The sequence below is a fragment of the Epinephelus fuscoguttatus genome, linkage group LG12 (genome assembly GCF_011397635.1).
Source record: "Epinephelus fuscoguttatus linkage group LG12, E.fuscoguttatus.final_Chr_v1".
In the NCBI taxonomy this organism is placed as follows: domain Eukaryota; kingdom Metazoa; phylum Chordata; class Actinopteri; order Perciformes; family Serranidae; genus Epinephelus; species Epinephelus fuscoguttatus.
In genome coordinates, this window is record NC_064763.1 from 8038184 (window position 1) to 8062247 (window position 24064).

Consider the following 24064-nt stretch of genomic DNA (forward strand, 5'->3'; position numbering starts at 1 on the left):
GTTACTGTTACAGTTGGTTGGCACGTGTGCCAACTAACACTGCCTACATTTGACCCAACTTTGTGATGACACTGGCCAGCTACCATCGCTCATCACACTATTAACTGGAGGTAACAATTTCCAATAAGTCTAACACAGTTTTATGATACCTTTTGTTCACATACTGTTTTTTTATTCTGGTACTATAATACAGAAAAAAGTAACTCAGATGTTTTTTAAAAATATATAAGACAGATATAGCATGAGAGTGGGGAGGGAGACAGGGTAATGACATGCAGCAAAGGGCTGTGGGTTGGATTCGAACCCACAGGCTGCAGCTAAGAAAAAGCCTTTGTATATGGGGTGCCTGCTCTACCAGGTGAGTTAGAGGGCACCTTGTAATTTAGAAGTTTTAGAACAGTAGATGAGTGCAGGTGAGGAAAGTAAACATTTTGATGTTAAATTATCTTTCTGGGGTGCCCAGTGGCTTACACGGTGGAGTTAGCATCCCATGCACAGGGGCAGCATCTTTCCACAGTTCCAACCTGCAGCCGTTTATTGTATGTCATCTCTCCTCTCCCTCTCTCCCCACCTTCACGCTTAGACTGTCCTGTCCAAAAAGGGCAAAAAGCAAAAAAAAATAAAAATCTTTAAATAGTTGTTACTGTGACCAGAAAACCAACCCCAAACTCCCCTAATTATTGTTTTTACTTTATATATCATTTTGATCACAAAATGTATACAAACTTACATACATACCTGACCCATATACAAAAAAACAAAACAAAGCAAAAACAAAAAAACAACAAAAAGCCGGACTGGATAGAGATAAATACAACAATGTTTAGCCTATTACATCAACAAATATTAAAAATAGCGAAGAGTAACCAAACTTGGTGTCATGCGGCAGGGACTTCAACTAATAGATGGGAAAAGAAGGAGTCTAATTGTTGGGCCCCATAGTACTCTGCAACTGATCCTGCAAACATGCAAGGCATGTGAACATTTACGTAAAAGTTGCACTCAGTGGTTCTTCTCGGCCGTTTCAAAGCACTGTTGCAGAACTGCTGTATGCAATTGTCTACTGTATATGCCAATGTTGGTGTATTTTAGGTGGTCTTTGTAGTCATTTGTAGTTGCATATATAAACTTTTTTTTGTTTTTTTTTCTTTGTAGTAATCTCATTGTATGTTCTATATTGCTTGTTTTAGAGCTGTATATTTTTTTAGTTTTTATTTTTGTTCTATGATGTCTGTCTGTGACCAATGTTGCTGCCTATCTTGGTCAGGAAACTCTTGAAAAAGATTTTTAATTTTTTTTAGTGGTTAAATAAAGGTTAAATAAAATACTTTTTTTTTCATTTCTCTCTGTAGTTTTACATTTGTCAATTTATTCACTTCTGTTTCTTTGTTAATGGGGTTGTAGGTACTAAGCACAAACAGCAATTTGTATCTGGCCACACTGGAGTTTTGGTCCATCAAGCGAATAAGCAAAAAGCCAGTTTAAATAAATTCTAACTCTAGCAGAGAAAAGACTATGTGAAAAACAAAAGACAAACTATTCTCTGTTCTCACCTGAATCTGCAGCTCTCATGGTGATGCTTCCTGCTGCAGCAGGCAACTGTTTCCAGAGTGAACACTGTAAAAAGCCTCTGTACACCACCAGCCCAGCAGCAAACAGCAGACACACACAGTTAGAGACAAGCTGGTGAACACAGTGGAGCATTTAGCAGCTAAAGAGTGAGATAACAACCCCAAGAGTTGGTAAAGACAGAAACAGAGCTAAAGGATTTGACTTCCTGAACTTACATTCATCATGTGGACACAAACACAACACAAAATGAATGGTACTGTTCAGCATGCATAAATAAGCTGTTGCTCATGTTTACCATGTTAAGGTGACATATCAGTTGCATTTAGAACTCTATTCAATTAATCCATTTACAAACAAATACGCACAAGTACAATAAACCACACAGAGCAATAAGAAGACACACAAAATCCAACCAGTAGCACACAACATAAACACAGCATACCATCAGAGCTGTTCCATCAGCTGCACCTGTTGACCACAAGGTGGCAGAAGAGCTTAATTTTTGACTCCTCCACTGGCTGATCTAACATGCAAAGGTTTCTCAAACTGATACACCCTGATTGTCTGATTGTTTGTCATATCTATCTATCTATCTTGACCCACCCTTACAGACAGACATTAGTTTACCCAGCTTCTCACTGCTTCTTAATGAAAGACAGAGCAGTTGGTCCAGTGTGAGGCAGCATCAGAATGAGTGCTCCTTATCATCAGTGAAACCAAAGCAAACCCTGCAGCACCTCCATCATTAGGAATAGTTGTCCCTGTCTTTTCCACAGTGGTTCACAGTGACAGGGATGGATGAGGGGGATGTCACAGAACATCTGGAGGAGGCTGGACCAGACTGGCTACATCTCCACACCTCAGGACCTTTGGGTGCTGCCTGGCACAAGAAGGAAGAACCCCACAGCATACCAATTCACTGTTTTTTCACCCAATTCACAGGAAAGTCGGTTTCTTCACATTGTAAATGGAAATTTATTCCTGCTTTTATTCCCTATTAATCCTGTTTACGAGCATGTTATCAATAATGGCTCTCAGCACATTCAGACTGGTAAATGCCCGTTGAGATATCTGAAATCAAAGCTCTTTTAAATACAAATTTTTGTATTATAAATACGTCTTCATTTTTACAGAGGAATCTGTCCAACTCATTTTGGAAGGGAAGAAATAGTCAGACAAGGTTAACTGTCTGAAGACGACTGTGAAAACGAAGGCTTCACTTCAACAGTAAGCCTTTTATTAACTTGCCAATTAATTCCATCATGAAAGTCGGTGTCTCACACAAACACACACTTGCATCTTTCTACTGCTGCATCCAAACTAAGGGGAAGTGGCAGCACGACAAAGAATCTTCTTATTGCTGGTTAAGAGGCTTTGCCAAGCAGGATGTAGCGTTTATATCAAAGTCCTTCTGTGTGTGTTGCTCATGGATGCACCTGTGGGTTCAGCAGCAGAGGCCTCCATAATGATGGAAGGTGGGACACCAGCATCCCAAAGGGTCAAGGACACTGCTTGGATCACCTGGCCGCTCAATTTCCCCTAAATCAACTTGGTTACTTCCTGAATGTTGCCATTAAAGGGAGACTCCACAAAAAAATATTTTCATTTAATTTGTAGCTGACGTAGCTGTGTGCGGGCCTGATGGAGTCTCATAGCCAGTCGTTTTGTTGCTAACCTCAGTAAACACGGTTATACAATTCTAGATGATCTCCTAAATAATACACTTATTACACAATCAGTGTCCAAAACATAATTTTCTTTGATAGATAAATAAAGAGGCAGAGAAATGTGGAAGCTTGCACTTTATTGGAAAAATCAAACAAACAAAAATATAATCTGCAGGGACAATGCAGCAAATATGCTCAGTTAATGGATTAAGGGCCGCTTTTATGTTCAGATCATCTTTCATACCTGCACTCGCCCAGTCCTGTGATTGGCAGGAAAAGTTTTATATACACAAAGCACCGATCAACAGTGCTCTATTCTCCTGCACAACTACGCCTCTCTGGCCCCATCCACACCCCTCTGTTACTCGTCTGACCTCAACCTACACCCGATGCCTCCCTTTGCCTCCACATTGTCCTAAACGAACCCTGTGCTGGCCTATAGAAACATGATCTGAGCATGAAAGGGACCCTGCACATTCAGGTTGGAAAAAGGGCAGCCAGGAGCTTTGTTAAATGTAAGAATAAATGGCATGCCAAAAGCGTCAAAAGCATAAATGCAGATTCCTTTCCAATGCAATGCTGCCTCAATCACAAAATGTAGTGCTTTTTGCTGATGTGAAAAATGTTCCTTCGCCAAATTGGTAGAAATCGACCCCACCGATTTCACGGTGTGAATGAATTATTACGTTCATACGCATCCTCCGTGTGACCCCTCGAGCCACAGGTAACTGTACAAGGCATCATGCGAGTACAGAGAATATTTAGTGCCCCAACAGCAAAACGTGTCATCTCTTTAAACTTTATATTAACTTCTTTTTTTAAAAAAATCATCTCAATCACTCAAAATCCAATTCTACAATCAATCATACCTATAAACCATAACTATAAACCTGAAGACCTTCCGCAAGGAGGAGGTCAGTGACTAGTTACATTTACTTTTTTTGTCATCTTCTATGTAGGTAATCATAAATAAATACAAACAATACACAAGGAATGTCTACTGCAAACAATACATACAAAAAATAAAACAAAGATGTGTGGTATATAAAGAGTTGCAATTATTTTCCTAATTTGGGGATGCTTTAAGAAGGTAATCATGACTGATAATCAAAATAAGTGACTCTCCCAGCCTCACCTGGATAAAGAGGAACAAAAGAAGACAACTCAAACAGTGTGTATGTGTGACAACAACTTTTTTCCCGCCAGGTGCATAAACAACGATGTTAAAAAGCTCTTCCCTTGGGTGATGTTTCTCTTAGTCCAGGATAAAGTAGGGGCTGATCCCTGTCCACATGGTTTTGAATGGCAGCACGCACTCTTCTTCTCCTTTCATGACTTAGACATGACTAGATGGGCACAATGTCCACTGTGATGCCTCTCTGAGATGGTCAGAGCCGCTCCCAGTCACCGTGATTTTATTCAAGTCTTATTTGGGCCTTTCATTCTCAGAGAGAGGTGAGTTCATTAGAAGCAAACTGCAGGTTTGCTCGTATAGTTGAATTTGTCGTGAATCATCTTCAGACGGGAAAGACCCCCCCACCCTCCTTCAGGTTACATAAACTGCATCTGGTAAGGAAAAAAATAAGACAGTGTCAAGTCTTTTTTTGGAACATGGAAAACAGTTGTAGATCCAACAATGCAAGACCAGTAGCTACGGGCAAATATGATCCAAATCACAAAATGGCCAAGTGCAATATCCAAATGGTAGTAGCTGCAATTTTTTTGATAAAAGTAAATCATATCTCAGACATGAGGGAACATGCTTCTTTGGTACAGAGCCCAGCAAACAAACAAAAAATGATCATCTATTTTTTTCCCAGTAAAAATAAAATGCAAATATGCCCATTCCCATTGAAATTGCGATGCATATCGCAACCGCGATATTGGTCAAAATAATCGCAATGTGATTTTTTTGCATATCATGCAGCCCTATCAGTAGCCAGACTTCTAATGTGTTTCCAACCTAATGCTATGAATGTAAATAAATCAGCTAAAGTGTGCCAATGAGGCAAAATTAAGATGGTATGTGAAGCTTGGACTGAAAAATAAGAGCTCCAATTCACAAGAGACTAGTCTGACAGGTCATTTTAGTTCATTTCTCTTCAAGGGTTAAAATTTGTCTGGTCTGTGCTCTCACCTTATAAATCACATCAATGGACATCTTTTTCTTTTTGTTTCAGACAATGAATCAGATATTGCTGTCAACAAGGCACGTTACAACAGCTTAAGTGCATACTGTTTGTCCATGGACATGGAATTCATGCCTACATCAAACTACAAATGTAATTCTTGATCTCTCGCATCTCATCATGACACTAGTCTTGAGCAAGTAGAGCTTCAGTCTCCTGCAGCGGACGAGACATGTGTGCAGAGTGCAGAGTGCGCAAAGCAGCCAGCTGGGAAGTCACATGTGACAGCATCTCACAGGGAAGTGTTGTGACTGGCACTGAAATCAGCCATTTAACGGGCAGTTCTGCTCAAACAGAATGGAAATAAACATGCACTTTGTTGACACACTCGGGACCTGGAGTTGCAATTACACACAGACGACGAGCTGTACCTAAAGATGCTCTATAAGAAATTCTGCAGAAAGAGCTGCGCAAAGGGGTCCTTCCCTGCTGCTCTGAGGGGGCTCAGACTGGAAGGACTGGAAGTTGTGGGTGACTGAGTCACAGAGGAGAGGATGGAAACAGCACAGGAGACAAATGGAGAGCCAGTGATGAGAGAGCAACTCCAGAGGATAAGCTATACTACAGGTGTCTGATCAGAAAATAAAAATGATGCATTACTATTTTTTTAGCAATGCACACAATGGTAATAATGTGTGGATGTCATGCACTTGGTCACATTTTGTTTTTAATCAAACTGTTCTACCTTAGTTAAACTAAAACGTTGCAATATTTCAACCTTTTTCAAATTTCTAGTGTTTCCAAACAGGTGTTTTTTGCATGAAAACAGGTGGATGGAAATGCACTTATAGAAAGATTTAGAAGTTTGCAGGGAAACGCAGTGTAAACTGTAGATTCATTAGACTGTGACATTTGTACCCTGGGAGATTTGACAAAAATAAACTCTTAACCTATGGGGAACCCTTGACTTGGCGTGGAGGAAAACTAAAAGCTACCAGCCAGACCAATCACTGAATAAAACATGGTCATCCAGGGCAGAACAAGTGGACCGTTGTAGATGAAGTGACTATCAGGTATTATGGAAAAACCCAACACAAACATTTATCTGCTTCAGACAGTTTGGGTCACAAAGCTCAGATGTGGAAGGAGTAGGACATTGTAGATGTAGACAGCCATTACCTGTGCACCTGGATTGGCGCCAAAGGGGTTGGCTGGCCTCATCACAGGCTGGGTGTACATCACAGTGGGCTGTGTCATCATCATGGAGCCCATGTGGGGAGGCTGATGGGAGAGATACAGATTAATGCCCTCTAAGATAGCACATGAAAGTACTAACACTCATGATTAATGAACAAATAAATACTGTACATGTTGGTTACTTTTCAGAATACGCAGACCCCTTGAAAACTAATAATATTCTGTAATAATCTTCTGTAATATAATTTTCCATACATCAAGGAAAGCTTCACATTGATGGCATAAAACGTGAACTCTTTAAACTCAGACCATAAACATGGGCGGAACTCTGGGGAGGCATAACAACGTGAACAAGTCTTGGTTCTCTTGTGCTCTATGCGAGCGTGAGTCCGTGTTTAGTTCAGTGGGCACCTGATCCACTAACTGGCCCTTATTTTAGCGAGAAATCCTAATTTTTGAAACGGTTCGCCTCTCATTCCTACGTTTTCCCCCCCAAACTAAAACAATGCAGCAAACCAACACAGACTGGTGGTGAGCTGGGGAGAGAAATATGATGCCTTTTTTTATGTGTTTCCAGAGTTGTGTCTTCTTGCAGACACCTAAGGAGTTTTTAATATATCATATTTCTTAAAGGGAGTTTGGCGCAGTATTTTTTCTAGTCTTGCAAATGGTGACACTGCAAGATCTCCAGTCCTTACACTTCTTCCATATTATGCCTACCATAACATACTTTGAAAATACTTTTTTAAAGAATTTTTAATCACACACACTAAAAGATTTTGCATGAGAAAATCTACTCCTTCTTGCATGCTAGCAGAGTCTGTGTGTGTGTGTGTGTGTGTGTGTTTGTGTTTTCGTGTGTGTGTGTGTGTGTGCCCCAGCTGACTTACCATTGCATATGCCATCATGCCTGTCGGTGTGGTTGCGGGGAAGGCCATGACAGATGGTGCCTGAGGTGACACAAAAGACAAGATGATTCCCTCTACAGAATCAGGACACAGCCTCACCCAACTCACATTTAACTGTTTATTATTAGATCTTAAAATCTGAGTTAGACTGCATGGTACATTCACTTACAGTAACTACAACAACTACAGTCTATTCAGGAATTTGTCACAAATGAAGGCCTTTGGAAGAATTTATTCAATACCAATTTTAATCCATTTCATAGTCAACTCCCTCTTCTTCTCTGATCGCAGTCAAATGATTTTTTTTCTTAAGAGAGCAGTCACATGACAAATCTGACCTTGGTCAGACTTGTCAAGCTTGATGATGCTTTTCACTGCTCTATTTTAAACTCAGTGCCCTGTATGTGTGCATAGTTTTCATTGCAAACCAAGAAAGCAGTTTGAATGGGAGCATGAAGGTAGACAATGGCAATATACTGCAGACTGCAAGACAATGACAGCAGGATGCAGCCAATGTGGGGGTTAACAGTGGATAGAACTTGAGTACATCCCTTTAAACAGTTTTCATGATGCTGATCTATTGCCTAGAACTAAAATGCAATAAATCAATGTATTTGTCCAACTAATCCATACACCACACGTAGCCATTTCAAAGTGAAAATTGCATTCTAACATTAATAAAAAAATAAATAACTGCAATAACTTCATTTTGATAAGTAAATACCCCTTTACTGAATCATGACTTGTTCTAAACTAAAAAATGCCTTCAGGATCCTACAATAACTCAACATGCGACACCTGTGTGAAATCACTACAATTCACTTGATGACATAAATAAAAACAGCTGGTTACCATGGTCCCTCTGTTTGGACGTGCACACAAAGACAGCATTATGGGCTACAAAAACAAGTCCATGATTAAGTTGTGGAAAAGCACACATCAGGTGAGGGGCATAAAAAGATTTCCTAGCCTTTGAAGATACCTCGACTTTGTGCACTGTTAAGACCATCATTATAGAGCGGATAGTACATGGTACACTTACAGTCTACCAAAATCAGGGTGTACACCTAAACTAGATTACCAGGAGGGAAGACAGAGGCTACACAGAATCCAATGGCAGCCTTTGAGGAATACTTTGCCCATTTTCATCCAGCTGTGTATCATAACAACTGTGGGTGTGGTAAACTTCCCTTCATCTTGACAGTGCCCAGACCTCTCTGCTCTTTTGTTTCGTGTCATCCAGTGAATTTTTGCTGGCTCTAGGGCTGAGGCTTCAACTACAAATTGCACTCCTCAACTTTATATGTCCGCCACAACACGATGAGTATAGAAGTAGATTGAAAGAGAGCTGCCCCTCTCTGTCTCTCAACAGAGCGAACTCAGATCAAATGGTAAAACTAGGCAGCCCTGATCAAATAGTGTACTATAACAGTACTTTTGAATGTTTTGGTGGCATCTCGGCACATTGAACTGCCAACTCTGCCAATACACCATGCTCACAGATTGTATAGGTTGTAGCTGCTGCTGCTGCTGCTGCGGGAGTGTGAGCTCTGTGCTGGAGACAGTTGTGAGAGTCCACCTGGCTGCACACACACAGTGATGGGGCTGACTGTTGGTAGTCAAGCCGTTTCCATGTCGGCCTGAGTTTGTGGGGACTGCCGGATGTTAGCCACCATTGCTGCGTTAGCTCCTGCACTCTTAGGAAATTGAGACATTTCAGTTTTGTTCACTAAATGCACACTTTACTTTTTCCAAATTAAAATGATTTCACTGCATTCATATGGTATCTTGTTTACTTCGGGTCCCACTTCACAGTATTAAGGGATTGAGGGTGCTGTGTCCAAAAAGCACCTATTTGATCAATAAAACTATAAACATGTTTCACATTTAGTGTTAAATCCAAAACATGAAGGTGGAAAGAGACTAAAAAACAGCATTCACGCCACGAGACACAAACTTTCTACTGAAAACATCTAAAATACTACCACAAAACTGCATTTAAACCAGTCTTCAAGGGTTTCTAGTCTTATCAGAGCTGTTATTTTTAACAAGAGAATGACAGACCGAAGTAAAGGAAAGCCAATAGAAGAGTGTGTTGAATCCTGGGGGCAGAAGTTGGTTGCTAGCAGGTGCTCATCGTGGAAAGAGATTAGAGAGAAACAAGTACAGACCCTTTCCTTTTCCTTGCTTCCCCAGCAGCCCCTGCAGTGATAACAAACCCAGATTTGTCTAACGCCCAGCCCTCTCGGGAAGGATACATTTCATTAACTATTCAGTCATTGGCGAGGGAGGCACAAGTGAGTCAGACATGACGCTGGTGCCAAAATTGCTGCTTTCATCACAGACTGTGCTTGTTTCATTGCACCGAGAGCTCTCCTTCAGAATTCCTCCTCGCTGACAATGTTTGGTTTGTTTCAGGGACATCTCACTCAGTGTTCCTCAGATAGTTAGTAATGACATGATAAGGCTCGGTTTTTGCATCACGCTACTGGTTATCCTTTAACGACTGATGGATGTTGTGTTTCTGCCTCTTAGTGAATCAGCTTCTTTCAAGTCACAAACTCTTTCTTTCTGGCTTCATCAGAGAACACTCATCAGCTTTTGATCATCCTCTGACATTTAGCCACATCATCTATAACTCATGTGTGCTTTGAGCATGATCACAAGCACTGAGGCTACAGTTAGAAGGTGTTCTGCAGATTACTGTCAGAAGCTCTTTTTGAACATTTGACCAAAGTGAGATTGCAGCTTGAATGTTTAATACGGAAACACTAAACTCCAAAAAGCACGGTGAAACACAAGTGATAGAAGGTAGAGAGAATGACAGGAGACACAGGCTGCCGTTACTTTGTGAGTGTAGATCTCATGTCTGAGGCTTGTCATTTCCCACATTAGGAGGAAATTATAGACTATACTCAGGATATGAAAATGTTGCATGACAAATCATGGCCACACAAAAGATTATCAGGGTTTCCCTTACATGCAGTGCATGCAACACAGTCCTTTGTCCATGTTGGTCAATAAAGGTGTCAGAGGTGTCAGGTGCATTTACAATTTCTCTACTGATAATTTTGGACCTCATGTGGCTACATTTTTGTGGGTTGGTCCTGATTGCAACAATCATGTAATTACTTTGACTGGCAACGTCTCCAATAACTCAAAATGTTGATTCTGAAAAACATCTAAGATGCAGGAGAACACAGAAAATATAATAGCACAATAAAAGCACACAGTCTGAAATCAGTCTACAGGCATGTTAAACAGTAAGGCAAAGTGAAAAATAAGCCAAAGCTCCAGACCCACTTAAACTGTCATTTTAACAACCACTCAACAGGACATCACAGGCAGATACAAAAGGCTGTGCCTGTTATGAGACCAGTTAACAATAGTAGAGGACACTTGGGAGCCAAGAAAGCACAGTAAATACACAATACAGGAAGAACTGAAGGCCATCCAGGAAAGCTGTAGTTCCAAAGTCACTCAACACCGTAAACCGGCAAGTCAGCAAGAAAAGAGCTGGCAGGGACAGCTTGCCTGGGCATTTCTTGGCAAACAGAAAACAGAGACTTTAAATTACAGTAACCAAAGCTAAACACAGCTCCACTGAGCCCCTCTGCCCGTGACTAGGTTGTCCACACAGGAACGGTGGGCTGATGTTGGAGCCCAGGCTGCTGTCTGCTGTAGCTGCAGTGTTATTCCAATACTGACATGCTACGACTGCTACTGGTGGCATGGCCTCTGGACAGAGTGGTGCTGCTGAAGATGAATATCAACCACTGCATGTCAATGTTGGTCAGAGAGTTTTAACCAATTTCAGCCATTTCTCAATCACAATAATAACAAAAGATGGACTTCGATGACATTGTGAAGTAACGTAGGGTCATTTATTGCAAATAAAAATCTATTTGACGTGATCCGACAGAAATCACGTTTACAGGGAGGAAATGTATGAAAGTTTTATTCACATTATCTTTAGCCACGTTACATCATATCATTCTAATTAAATAGCCCGATAGTCAGTCATGTTAGTCAGTCATTTACCATTACTATTAGATGAGTCGACCACACCATGCCATCAGTTGGCATTGGCAATGGCATTTAAGGTGCATTACTACCCTGTATGGGCGGTTTAATAATATTGAAGATTTATCATATCTCTATCTAGGAAAGTTGTATTAAGATAACTACTGTTATCGTTTTATCACCCTGCCCTAGCTGAGTGCTGCACATTTGGGTCAGTTTTGGGTAAAACACTTCAGCCACTCGTCTAATTACAGTGTAAGAAGGGTGGTACAAATACCACAAAGACCAACTGTTACATTGCTGAACAACAACAATGGAGGAAAAATCAATAATGAACCCACACAGACCGGCAGTTCATTCCTCTCTCCCTCTAAGCGTAAGCCTTCCCTTTATCCAGAGCAAGTACTCTACCTTATGCTGATATTTTTACTCCCGCGGATGAAAGTATAACAAAGCAATCACAGCCTCTCAGCTGAAAACTAGGATTAGTGCCTTGCAGTTGTATGCCTCTGCGCACCATAAAGTTGCACTTATAGGTTACATCCATGTCTGTGTAAACATGTAAAGCCTCACACACATCTTCCCCCCAGCAGCACAGAAGACACATACAATCAGCCTTGACCTGTGATCTCCAAAATCTAATCAGTTCATTGTTGAGTTCAGTGGCATTTGTGCCAAATTTAAAGAAATTCCCTTGAGGTGTGCTTAAGATATTGTGTTTACAAGAAAGAGACAGACTCAAGGTCAAAGTGACCTTGACCTTTCACCACCAAAATCTTATCAGTTCATCATTGAGTCCAAGTGAAGGTTTGTGCCAAATTTGGGAAAAAAAAATCTAATCTAATCTAACCATAATGCTTATTTACAAAGCACTAAAATCAGGATAAATTAAGTAAAGCAACAAAAAATGGCCCCCGCAGGGAGAATTCCTGCACAGTGACAGCCCTACTGACGCTGCCATATTTTTAGAACTTACAGGACTATAGAGGAGAGCCACTGCTATAAAAAGGTAGCTAAAAACTTGTTTATGTCCAACTGATCTGCTTTACAGGCGTTTCCTGGTTACCAGATATGCACAGATAGGTAAGAGCCCTACCATGGCTGCAGGGTTCCAGGTGGTAGAAGGAGCTGTCTTGGGTTGCCAGTTGGTTCCGCCTGTCAGCTTCTTCTCGCCAGGCTGACTCCAGTGAAGATCACTACAGAGATCAAGTAAAAATGTTAGTCGTGTTTAGTATGCACCATCAGGGATATGGAGTTAAATATTACTTGAGTGCACTTACTTCTTTGTTGTGCCGTTGCCAATTCCCAGATCTAAAGAGGACAGAAGCAATGGAAAGAATGCACAGTCATGAAAACAACACACCTACTTCACACAAGGCATGATTTAAATTTTAATGTTTTTGTTTGTTTCCATGCTATGATTTTGTAATTGTCTATGCTCCTCTACTACTACTGTTTGGTACAAACTTCACCTCATCCAATCTGTTTATAACACTGTTAGTTCTATTAATTGTTTGCCGTTATGGTTGCAAAAAAAAGGGAGACTTACTTCCGACAAGATTGGCCAGCGACGAGTCCAGGTCATTGGATACCAGTTTGTGGGACTGCTGGCCGTTCAGGGTCATGCCCTGACTGGGTGAGGATGCCACTGTGGGTTTGAGGATGCCACCTAAAACATCTTAATCAAAAGGGGACGAGACAAAGGGAAAAGGGTCCAAAAGAAGTGAAGACAATACAACAGACAACAACAAAACAACACACGAAGACAAACGTAAACAAAAAAAATGCACACACATGGACAGAGAGAGCATGTTGAGCGTGGACGAGGCAGGAAGCAGGGCTCACAGAAAAAAAACTCATCAAGCCAAGACTGTGTGAGAGGAGTGTGTGTTGAGTCAACTCACCCAGTCATGCATATGCCATGCAAAAAAGCCAAGGCCCCAGAGAGTGTGTTTAACCCCAGGGAGAAGAGAAAAAAATGGAGTGAGATCGTGAACAGCCCAGAACCCAGTGAAGGTGTACAAACAGTGTGTGCGTAAGAGATTCGAGGTGCCAAATGTGGCAATTTACTCTTGCCAAATTGATGATGATATGTTGGTTTAATTACCATACACCAAGAAGCAAAGGGTGAAATAGTCATTAACATCAATCACACTCCAGTTGTACTGTTAGTGACAGTGTTCATCAAAATTAAGACCCATTTCTCATTAATCACAATTTATGTGATTTTTTCAAAAAATCTGTCTCAGTGGCACACAATGTTAAATGCAGCATAGAGCCCATTACAGGCTGCCAATGTTTCAAGTAATGGGCTCATTTGTTTGCAATTACACCAATGTCTATCTTAAGTGATATTTAGATTTTAAATACCACACACAACAGATTAATAACTCTAAAACCTAAAATTCCAGTCACAGGTAAAACAAAAACTCTGAAGTGAATAGTTTTATAAATGGGGTGCTTGTTTTCTCATTGTAAATTACAATAGACAATGAATAATCTAAAAACGAGTCCCCCACAGGTGAAATGATTTCTACAGCCACACAACACACAATAACACGACATATTATGCTGCACATGTGCATGCTAAAAATAAATGTTCTGATGAGATGGCTGAAGCACAATTGAGCGGATATTCAAAGATAAGAAGTTCCGATGATTGCTATCTTTGATGTGCTTAGCAGGATACGTCAGAATGGGCCAACGCCCAACTATGTCATTGTCTTATGAAAATATATTGTGCAGTGTAAAATCAATTTCATGGTCAGATTATGTCTTTTTAAAGGAACAGTACATACGATTAGGAGGATTTAGTGGCATCTAGCAGTGAGGACGGCAGACTGCAACTAGCTCAAACTTCTGCCAGCTAGAATTCCTTCAGTGTTCTTTATTCAGGAGGTTTTTGAGCTGAATTATCTACAAAGGTCTCTACAGTACCTCTCTAAAACAAACAGACCCAGTGATTTAAATTGGTAAAAACACTAAATAAAGCAGTTTTATGTTACAAGTCAGTGTTTTTCCAACACTCTTCATTGCAGATGGGCATCTAACTACAGTGGTCAATGCAAAAATGCAAAAAAACAAATGGCCCTATCTGGAGCCATGTGTTTGGTTTGTCTGTTTTGGGTTACTGTAGAAACATGGTGGCGAACATGGCAATCTCCATAGAAGAGGAACCACTCCTTACGTAGATATAAACAACTCATTCTAAGGTAACAAAAACACAACGATTCTTATTTTCAGGTGATTATACAATAAATAAAATATACCAATTATATTATGTTCCATTGCTGCCAATATACCCCCCTAAAACCTACACACTGGACCTTTAGGAAGTTCTCACAGAACCAGTGAGTCTTGAAGTAGTACGCTGTGTGGGTTAAAATTGTTATTGTGTATATACCATATGCAGATGCTGTGTGCTATTTGTTCTCCGCATGTTAACAAAGGAGAAATGGGCAATCATCTCAACAATCAGTCAAATCACCCAATCAGTAAAACATTTTGAATATGCTCCGAACATTCATAGTCCACAAAAACCACAAACTGACAAACAAATCAAAGTCCAGCTCTTTGATTTTCCTCAACATGAGCCACTGAACATGCAATCTGTCACCCAAACCTTCAGGTGGCAGCAGAGTACGAGGTCCGCTGGCTCCAAAAGGCCAACGGGAAGACAAAAAAATATCAGTGTATGTTGGACTGAAAGACTTACCTGTAGATTCTATGTTGTTGGCATTGGTGTTGTTGCCAAATACTGAGTCAAAGTCAACGTTAAGGCCTCGAGAGTTCTGTGGCTGCTGGGGAGTTGGGGAGGCTGTAAACCCTGTTAAGACAAAAAGAAAGTTAACTGTCTGTATCCAAATACTGACACCACAATACCTCTGTTCCTCCCAACACAACCAGAAATTAGTAGAAAACTATCTGGAAGATTCCAAATACCAACCACCGTTTCCAATCTAAAAGTATTTCACAAGACTATTTGGGAAAACCGCATAACTACTTGACTTACTGTAGTAATCACCATGTGCTACTCTACCAATGCTATTCCACCCTACCAACAATGTAGTTGAGTATTAAGTGTAAAAGAGATCAGATGATGTCATGCTATACCTTCAGTTTCTCCATCTCCTTTATATTAGGCACCAAGCAGCCACATCAGATGGTGAAAGATAAAGCTTACATGCAAGTGTCAAAAACTGCAGTTCCTCTAATGGCCACTTGAGGCTGGCTCCAGGAACGAGTCAATGCCTTACAACATCAATGTTAAAAGGCCAAAATTGATAGAAGATATAAACATGTTTACAGCCTAGTATAGATGGTTTTGGTCTCTATAGCTGATTTCCCCATTCATAACAACTGTAGCTGTAGAATGAAATTTTATACAACTATAACTTTTATGTGATTGAAAACTGAATATTTTGGGGGTCTGAGCTGCTGATAGACAAAATAAGACATTTAAAATTTTAAAGATGGGCCTTGGACTTTAAGAAATTGTGATGGCCAATTTTCACTATTTTCCAACATGTTATAAATGATTAATTTTGAAAATAATTATTAGGTGTGCCTTTAAGGGTTAACTATCTGTGTTTAGATCACTCAGTTTTTCCCCCCGAGATCAAACTCTATTGTTGCTTTGCTGTAAAAACCTCAAATATCCATGTGGACATTTTTCCAGGAGATTAAGAAAAAATACAACACAAAATAACAAAAGTAAAGTACATCTGGTGCATTAGGTGAGATTCCCGAGTAGGACTCGTAACACCTTGATCCACCTGGGAATACCTACCTCTGAATAGACCAGCTACAGCAGGGGGCTCAGATTGGAAGAGTGGTGTAGTGTTGTAAAGGCTTGGCCCACAGAAGGAGTCTGACACACAACAGCAGCAGCAGACAGGCAAAGAACCAGGCAGAGAAAGAAGAGGGAGGAAGAAGGGAGAAGATTATGAAGATAGGAGACCAGAAAAAAATCCAGCAGTGAGAGAGCAGCAAGGAAGCCAAGCAACTGTGGGAATGGCTTTTTAAACAGAGGAAAAACAAAGATCAGGATTTGCGGGACAAAAGCGGAGGAAGCCGGCACTTATCACATGGCTAGACTAAATACAGGGGAAAATTCAGGGCAGTGCATAACTGATGGCTAACCACAAAACAATGCAGGCTCACAACCATTGGCTTGTAGGAAGCAGGGAGGGAGAGAGGCGGCATGTTCAGCAGGAATGCTCTGTGCAACACTCTGACATCTCCGAAAGACACTGTGTCAGTCTAGTTCTACTCATGACAATTCACATGTTACAAAACAGCTCATCTCCCATGTCAGCAATCTCGCAGCCAGACAGTCGCCTGTACCTGTGATAAATGTCTCTATCTGCGCAGCAGTGTCAAGATCAGACGCCAGGGAAGAGTTTGAGTCAAAAAAGGGATTGTAATGATCTGGGGAAAGACAAACAGTCTGCTTATAAAGATGGACATTCATGCAACAGAGTTATGGCCTTTGAAATAAAAACACAAACACAGAAAGGAAATAAAAGATATGACAGCGTTAATCAAAGAGAGTTAAGAGCTGAGAAAACAAACATTAGAAACTTAGCCTGATTGTGGAAGGAAACAAATATTTGGTGCAGGGCAGCTTGCCAGATCTTTGATAACAGTGAGATAAGGCTAAAAAAATGCTCTGACCAATGACCCTAAACCACTTCAGGCATTTCCTCCCTTTCTTTCCCTACCGCTCTGAAATGCACTTCTATGTATTCCCTACATTTCTTTTTTTAATCACACTGTATCATAAGCCAGGGTGACGTTATGAGACTAGTTACATGAGTAAAACACATCAACATGTGGTGTGGACAGAAAATAAAATCTAGACTGTAAAAAAAACGACAAGATGCAGCAAAACTATCCCACCAAACACTTCATGGCTAGGTGTCCTAGAGGACAGACTGCCAGCGTCTGAGGACGCCGTGGACAGCTGGACAGCATCGACAACAGGTAGTGTGAGGAAAGGGTTTGAGTTTGGAATGGATTCCTCCACAGCTTCTGCAGCAGAGGTGAAAGGATCTGAGTGGGCAGACAGGGAGAAAAGGAAGACAAGAAAAAAAGAAGAAACAGACAGATTATGGTGGAGAGGAGGGTGAGAAAACTGAAAAGTTAAAAAGGTGCATGCAAGATGATGTGCAGGGGAAAATGTCAGTGATGGAGGTGAGAAGAATTACAACAGTGGTTAAGATACAGTGACAGGCTGATATCATGCACAGCTTTCATTGGCCCAAACTTCAGATCTGACGACCAGCTTTATCAAGACTGCTTTAAGCAGTCCACAGGTTAAGGGTCTTCATTATCAGAACGGTCAGAGTCCAGCACCAGGGCTGATATCCAAAGACATTTGTGCTTACAATTAAACAGCTGTATATGATGTCTGTATTCAGAATGAGTGTCTATTTTGGGAATCTTGGCTAACCTGTTTGTGACAAAATACAGTAAGCGCAAACAGGAACAAGGCAATCATATGGTAACACCTACAGGAACTGTAATTATTTAACACTGTCAAGTCCATTTACTACCAAGCTCTTAAACATACACATTCACAATGTTGATGTTTCTCAGGCATTAATTAGCAAAAATCAAATGTGCCTTAAAGGTCCAGGATGTAGGATTTAGGGAGATACTTTGGCAGAAATGATACTTAATAATCATAACTGTGTTTTCTTTAGTGTATGATCACACGGACCTAAGAACTGTTATGTTTTTATTACCTTACATAGATGGGACATGCCCACAGCAAACAGCATCCAGCTCAACTAAAGCTGCTACGCTGAATGCGGAAACCACAATTGCCTGCATGGACATCACACAGCTCTTCTCTATTCTTACATGAGTGGTATATTTATTCTTCCATGCGTGTGGCTAAGCGGTCATCCGACAAGTAACATTCAAATAAAACAATAGAATGCACCTGTAGTTAGAATAGTCAAGTTAATAACTTCAGAATGAGTTAATAAAGCATATACGTGTTCAAACACTGCATGACCAACTGCATTATCACTTGGCAAAATAAATACACAGACAGTGAAGTTGGCACCAACCAAACGCCACAAAGGTTGAGTCTGTGTAGTAGACTGAGTACATCACATTGTTTCTACAGTAGCACAGAATGGACAAACCAATCACTGGCTCAGGATAGGGCCATTTGTGTTTTCAAGTTGGCCACTGTAGTTTTACTACACCCATGGCACATAGAAGTTTCAGTGTGATGCAATCTACAACCTCACCACTAGGTGCCACTAAATACTACATAATAGACCTTTAATACACATTTTTCGAAAAGCTTTTTCCAATACAATAAAAGCAAAAATTACTTGAAATGAATGAGCATGCTATGTCGCCTTATATTAAATAAAGTAATAAACCATGAGAGGCCGTGGTTTATAGAGATTTTAGAATAGCTGAGGAGCTTTGTTGGGCATAATGTGGAGTGGCTGTGGCTCAGGAAGTAGAACAGGTCATCCATGAATCAGAAGATCAGCAGTTCAACCCCTGGCTCCTCCAATCGTCATGTCGAACTATCCTTGGGCAAGATGCCAAAACCACAAATTGCTCCCCACTAGTGTGAGTGGGTATCAGTGTTTAACTGATGAGCAGGTGGCACCCTGTATGGTGACCTCAGCCACCACTGTGTGAATGGTTGAATGTGGCATGTATTGTAAAGTGCTTTGAGTGGTCAGAAGACTAGAGGGGCGCTATATAAATTCAAGTCCATTTCCATTTACCAACCCATTCACATATACATGATGACCTGAGAATATAAATCTAATACACGATCAACAGATTTAATTACTTATTGTGCCTAATCAATAGTGATGTAACAATGTTTGCAGCCAAGGTTTGTAAAATATCTGTTCACCTCCACCTCCAGGGCAGTCATGCCTGCTGCCATTTGCATGAGTAATGAGGACATTGTGTTTGTAGAGCCAGTAGTTGATGTTTTACAGAAAAAGCAAGACACGAACCACAGTTTAAAATACATGGCCAGCACTGCACAATAAAAGACATTTTAAAAGGATACACTCAGTACTACCCATGTTTTATTCTCTCCCTTTGTGTTTAATTCTATTGTTCTATATCTAACCAAAATGTATGTCTGTCCGTCTGTCCTTTGATTTTCTTAACAACCACTCATCTGATCGACTTCATTCTTGGTGGGTGTATTGCTGAGAACCCAAGGAAGTGCAGTGTCAAGTGGGAGCTCTTAACATCTACAGGACATGTTTATTAGTAGTGTGTGATTCACACTCCATGAAGTGTACTGAGTGAGAACCCCTATTAACTGTTACAACCACCAAACGGCATGCTGGGTACAGCTCACTCACTGTGGCTTACTACAGTACATTCAAAAACAGATGAAGAAAGAGAGACCAGAAAGACTGGAGATGTTACACTGTAGCAAACTCAAACATTACAAGCATCAGTGATGTAACTTAGGAACTCAAGCTTTTGTTACTAAAAATAGCCTGGTCCTAAATAGCTATCTGTTAGCAAATGAAGTGTGTAGTCTAGCACTGCTAGGGGACACAATGATGTCATGGCAGGTGTATTGCACAGGACCCAGGGAAGTGCAGTGTTGAGTGTGAGGTTATTTGGACGGGTGGGTTTTTCAAAAAAAGCTGAAAGGAGCAATACTGGAGGTCAAGCAATCAGCCTGTTCCAAACAGGCATGTTTTGAACAGGCACTGCAATAATACAATATTTAATTTGAATTATCATACATCAACCTCAATCCTTGTTTTTCACAAAAGGTATATAAATTCTAAGGAATCATACCACTAAATGTGTGTACTGTGGGGAGTGTCTGAAAGATGCCTGTGTGCTACTGAGTATGTGTCATGTATGTGTGCTTGGAAATGTGGTAGCAGTGTAGAGTGATGTATTGTGAAGAAGGGTGAAGCTCTCACCTCCCCATGTGTTGGTGGTGGAGAGAGGCAGCGTCTGCTGGAAAGCCGGCTGCAGGTCCAGCAGTTCATTGGCTGCCTTAGAGGTGCTAGAGGGTATGCAGCAACACAAGGACATGGAGGATAAATCAGTCACTCATTAAGAAAAAAATATTAGGTTCAACATAAGGTTGCTATTAGAAGTAAAAAAGTATGACTGCAGTTTTATCCTAAGTAATGCAGGGTGACACAAAGATACATTCTTCATTCTTATTTCTGTGTACAAATTTGGATGTTTAAAACATTGACAGTGTTATGTTAGCATGTTTTGTTGCCCCTTTTTGCATAAGTACTTTTAATGCATTTTCTTGCACTCCATCTAATGTTGTCAACACTGCTGCTGCAGCGCCCCAGTTTCTGTCCAGGGATCAAAGTTTCATCTAATCTTAGAGAACTCAGAACCTGTGAAACCACTGTGAAATGTTTTAGCCATCTACTTGGATTTAGGTAGTAATTCCACCTCAGGTCATTAAAATCAACTGACTAACCTATTAGCTGTAAAGGCACAACTTAGAAATTCTTTTTTTTGTCTTCAACGTCCCAGACTTAATTTATGGAGTTCACTGAACAAAATGATCTGATCTCTTTTTTTTTTTACCTTTAATCCTGATATATCTGCAAAAGAAAATCTGGGCTCAGTTCAAATGAAAATCCTGTGGCCTCACCTGTTGGTGGAGCTGGGGGTGGAGAAGAGGTCAATGGCAGGTGCTGAGTTGATGGTCCCGCCCACCGTGGAGACAGGGGAGGAGTCTGTGGTTGCTGCAGCGGGATTCTTCTGGAGCTCTTTCAGACGCTGCTCCTTCGATAATTAGGAGAATATTGTTAGCAACACAGTTTTTGTTGAGTATTTAGCTTTAATCTGGCAGCTCATGGCAACGTTACTGTAGTTTTGCATTTCTGATTAGTTCTTATTTTTATTCTCATAATTTCTGTTTTCAATTCTTTCAATTAGTGTACAGAGTGGATTTGCTCACTTCAGTTAAGTTTTTTTTAATGTTTACTTTTAGTTTTTATTAGTTTCTAAACCACGGGAATGCCCTTACACTCTATAGTCTATAGTTGGCTATGCATTTGATATAACCACTGTATGGGAATTCTTCTGACTACAACAAACAGAAAAAGGTGCAGAAAAAAGCCTGCAGGCCTGAGGTGCACTAAGCTGAAAGCAGTGAAGGTGAGTGAAGAAAAAAAATTACCTTTAGTGCTTTTAGGCGAGATTGCTCTTCCTCCAGGGCTGCCTGTTTTTCCCTTTCGTCCACTTTGGTGAAAGATATGCCTGTGTTGGCCAGGGAGGAGACCGCATTGGAGAGGGTGCTAGCCCTGAATCAAAGGACAGATACAGAAAATAGCAACAAACCAAAAATCAGTTCAGTGTCATCAAAAAAACTCCCCAATACCAGTGAGATTTGCCCAAATTGACTTTAACAACTAGAGTTTGGTACCCTTTGCTTTACTTCTCTGTGATGTCAAAGCTGACTTGTTTCTACTGTGTTCTGAATGGTGACACATAAATAAATAGTTTTACTCTGAAGAAAGTTCATCTTTCCATCTTCCATGCTGAAAAAACCTTCAAAATCAGTCCAATGCTATCAAGTTGCTGAAGCAAACACGAGCCTGAGCGCTGAGCTTGGATGGCAGGGAGCCAGATGAAGTGAAACAGACCTACCTGCTGGCTGCTGTGGAGTCTTTGACTTTCTTTCCCTCTAAAGAGGCCAAGTGCTGCTCCAGGGCATCAAGCAGGCTACTGGGGGCCTAGTGTGAATGTCATTGACACACATTTAGTTTCAAAGACTGAGAAACGCCTAATACAAGATGTCCTCTTGAAGAGGAAGAAGAAAAAAAACACAGAAGCATGCCAAGTTATTGCCAAGAGTCCACAAACGGAGACAAACAGAGTCCACAAATAGTCAGAGACAGAGAGAGAAAAGGTTCAGATACTTACACAAACTGTAAACTGAAAATGGAGAGATAGAAGGAAGGGAAAATACAGAAAATAAAGGTGGCAACAGTCAAGATATTATTAAGAAAACCTTTGGGAGAAAGCTCTCCAATTCTGGCTTATTTGCTACAGTTACAAAGTTCTACTTAATACATAAAGAACAGCAGACCCTTCAAATAAGTGTATGTTGTGCATAATGCACCAGCTCAGCGGGCAACTGGTCTACATAAGCTGGACCTATCATATCCCAAATTAAAACCCTTGATTCACACCTTTATTTGCTGTACAACGTGCAAGGTCAGGAGTGAGTGTGAGTTGGAAGGTGTTTGTAAGTGCAATAGTGGGCACATGCATTGCCTGCCTAGCGTGCACAGCACTTGGTGTTAAAACTTGTTAGGCTGGAAGCTGCAGGGGTTAGCAGCCTGTGAAAGGACAAGAATAGCCACATTTTGCAAGTTCATATTATGGAGGTCACTAAAGCACTTGAGCACACATGATGACCCACAGAATATGCACCCAAAGCTTGTAAATACACCTAGACTTATTATGGTATGTCAATATACTAAAACACCGAAATCAAAGGCTGCATGACAGTGTTTCCTCAAAAAGTACAGCAGTTTACATCTTACCACCACAAGTTTGTACAGTAATGCTGGGTTCTGTTTATTGCTTATTTGGTGAACTGACCCTTAAAATATCAATAATACCTTCCGTATTTTGCTGATACTAGCACATCATATAGAGGACAGGCAACAGATATATTTACTGCTTACTCAGATGAGACTCAGAGTCATTTAAAGCAGGTACTCCTGCACAGTGACAGTATGTAAGTCAGCCATTATTCCATTAGATTTGCTATAAATCTTTTTGTTACAAAGTATATTCTAGCAATAGAATAATACATAACACATGATATTGCTTCCCCCATCGACTATTCTCACTGTTTGAGTTAAGCAAAGCCAGCACATAGGTGAGGAGCGTAAAGTCACGGCAGGTTATTCAAAGAAACTACAATGATGCCAAGTGGTTATCTTTAGACTGAGCATCTCAGCTTACCTGAGACAGATCTGGGATGTCCCCTCGATCAATTCCGACCTGCTGCAGGATGAGAAAAAACACCATCAGAATTGGACTGGCAAAAATAGCCAACCCATCCAAATGATCCCAAGCCCCTCTGTAACACCCGACAGGCTTGTCTGGGTTCCTGACTTACCTCTGCAACTTTGAGGAACTCTGAGATTCTTGTCATTCGCGTAAGGAATTTCTTGTAGATGTCAAGGCCTTCTTTGCACTGGACTTTCTTCATGTCAAAATATTTCTCTGTTAACAGAACAAGAAAATAAGCTTGATTAGATTGACGGAAACAATCATCATTTATTCTGTTTTGTCTATTACTTTGGCATTCTGAAGTTTATATTTTCCAAATTAAATGTATAGTCTTATGGGGATAGTAGATCCTGAGGGTATATACATAAAACTATTATGTCTCAGCAGATACTGATATATGCTTGCAAAATCCAAAGGGAAAAGGAAAGGTGACTGGAAACAATGAAAACAAATCATTATTCACACTAATGTGTTCGGAGATTTGCATAGTAAATACTGAAGTTCCATCATATGATCATGAGCACTGGGGACTACTATACAA

The 24064-nt window shown here is 40.6% G+C and overlaps 1 protein-coding gene across 12 annotated transcripts in view; it reads right to left on the reverse strand.

The window, feature by feature from the left end:
- Nucleotides 1–3359: 3359 nt before the first annotated feature.
- Nucleotides 3360–24064, reverse strand: part of picalma (phosphatidylinositol binding clathrin assembly protein a) — a 43466-nt gene continuing 22761 nt past the window's right edge. For 2 of the 12 annotated variants that reach the window (XM_049592565.1, XM_049592573.1), the window contains exons 8-23: nt 23630–23736; nt 23473–23514; nt 22144–22229; nt 21674–21797; nt 21143–21276; nt 20442–20527; nt 17398–17550; nt 16843–16926; nt 16286–16366; nt 15212–15322; nt 13046–13174; nt 12777–12807; nt 12593–12692; nt 7456–7515; nt 6548–6649; nt 3360–4805 (exon numbers count right to left, since the gene is read on the reverse strand). In XM_049592565.1, the coding sequence (XP_049448522.1) occupies nt 4791–4805; nt 6548–6649; nt 7456–7515; nt 12593–12692; nt 12777–12807; nt 13046–13174; nt 15212–15322; nt 16286–16366; nt 16843–16926; nt 17398–17550; nt 20442–20527; nt 21143–21276; nt 21674–21797; nt 22144–22229; nt 23473–23514; nt 23630–23736 (1445 nt within the window). In that variant the 3' untranslated portion in view covers nt 3360–4790. Of the gene's footprint in view, nt 4806–5799; nt 5904–6547; nt 6650–7455; nt 7516–12592; nt 12693–12776; nt 12808–13045; nt 13175–15211; nt 15323–16285; nt 16367–16842; nt 16927–17397; nt 17551–20441; nt 20528–21142; nt 21277–21673; nt 21798–22143; nt 22230–23472; nt 23515–23629; nt 23737–24064 lie in introns of all 12 variants that reach the window. The other 10 variants (XM_049592576.1, XM_049592566.1, XM_049592568.1 and 7 more) reach the window with 10 other exon arrangements.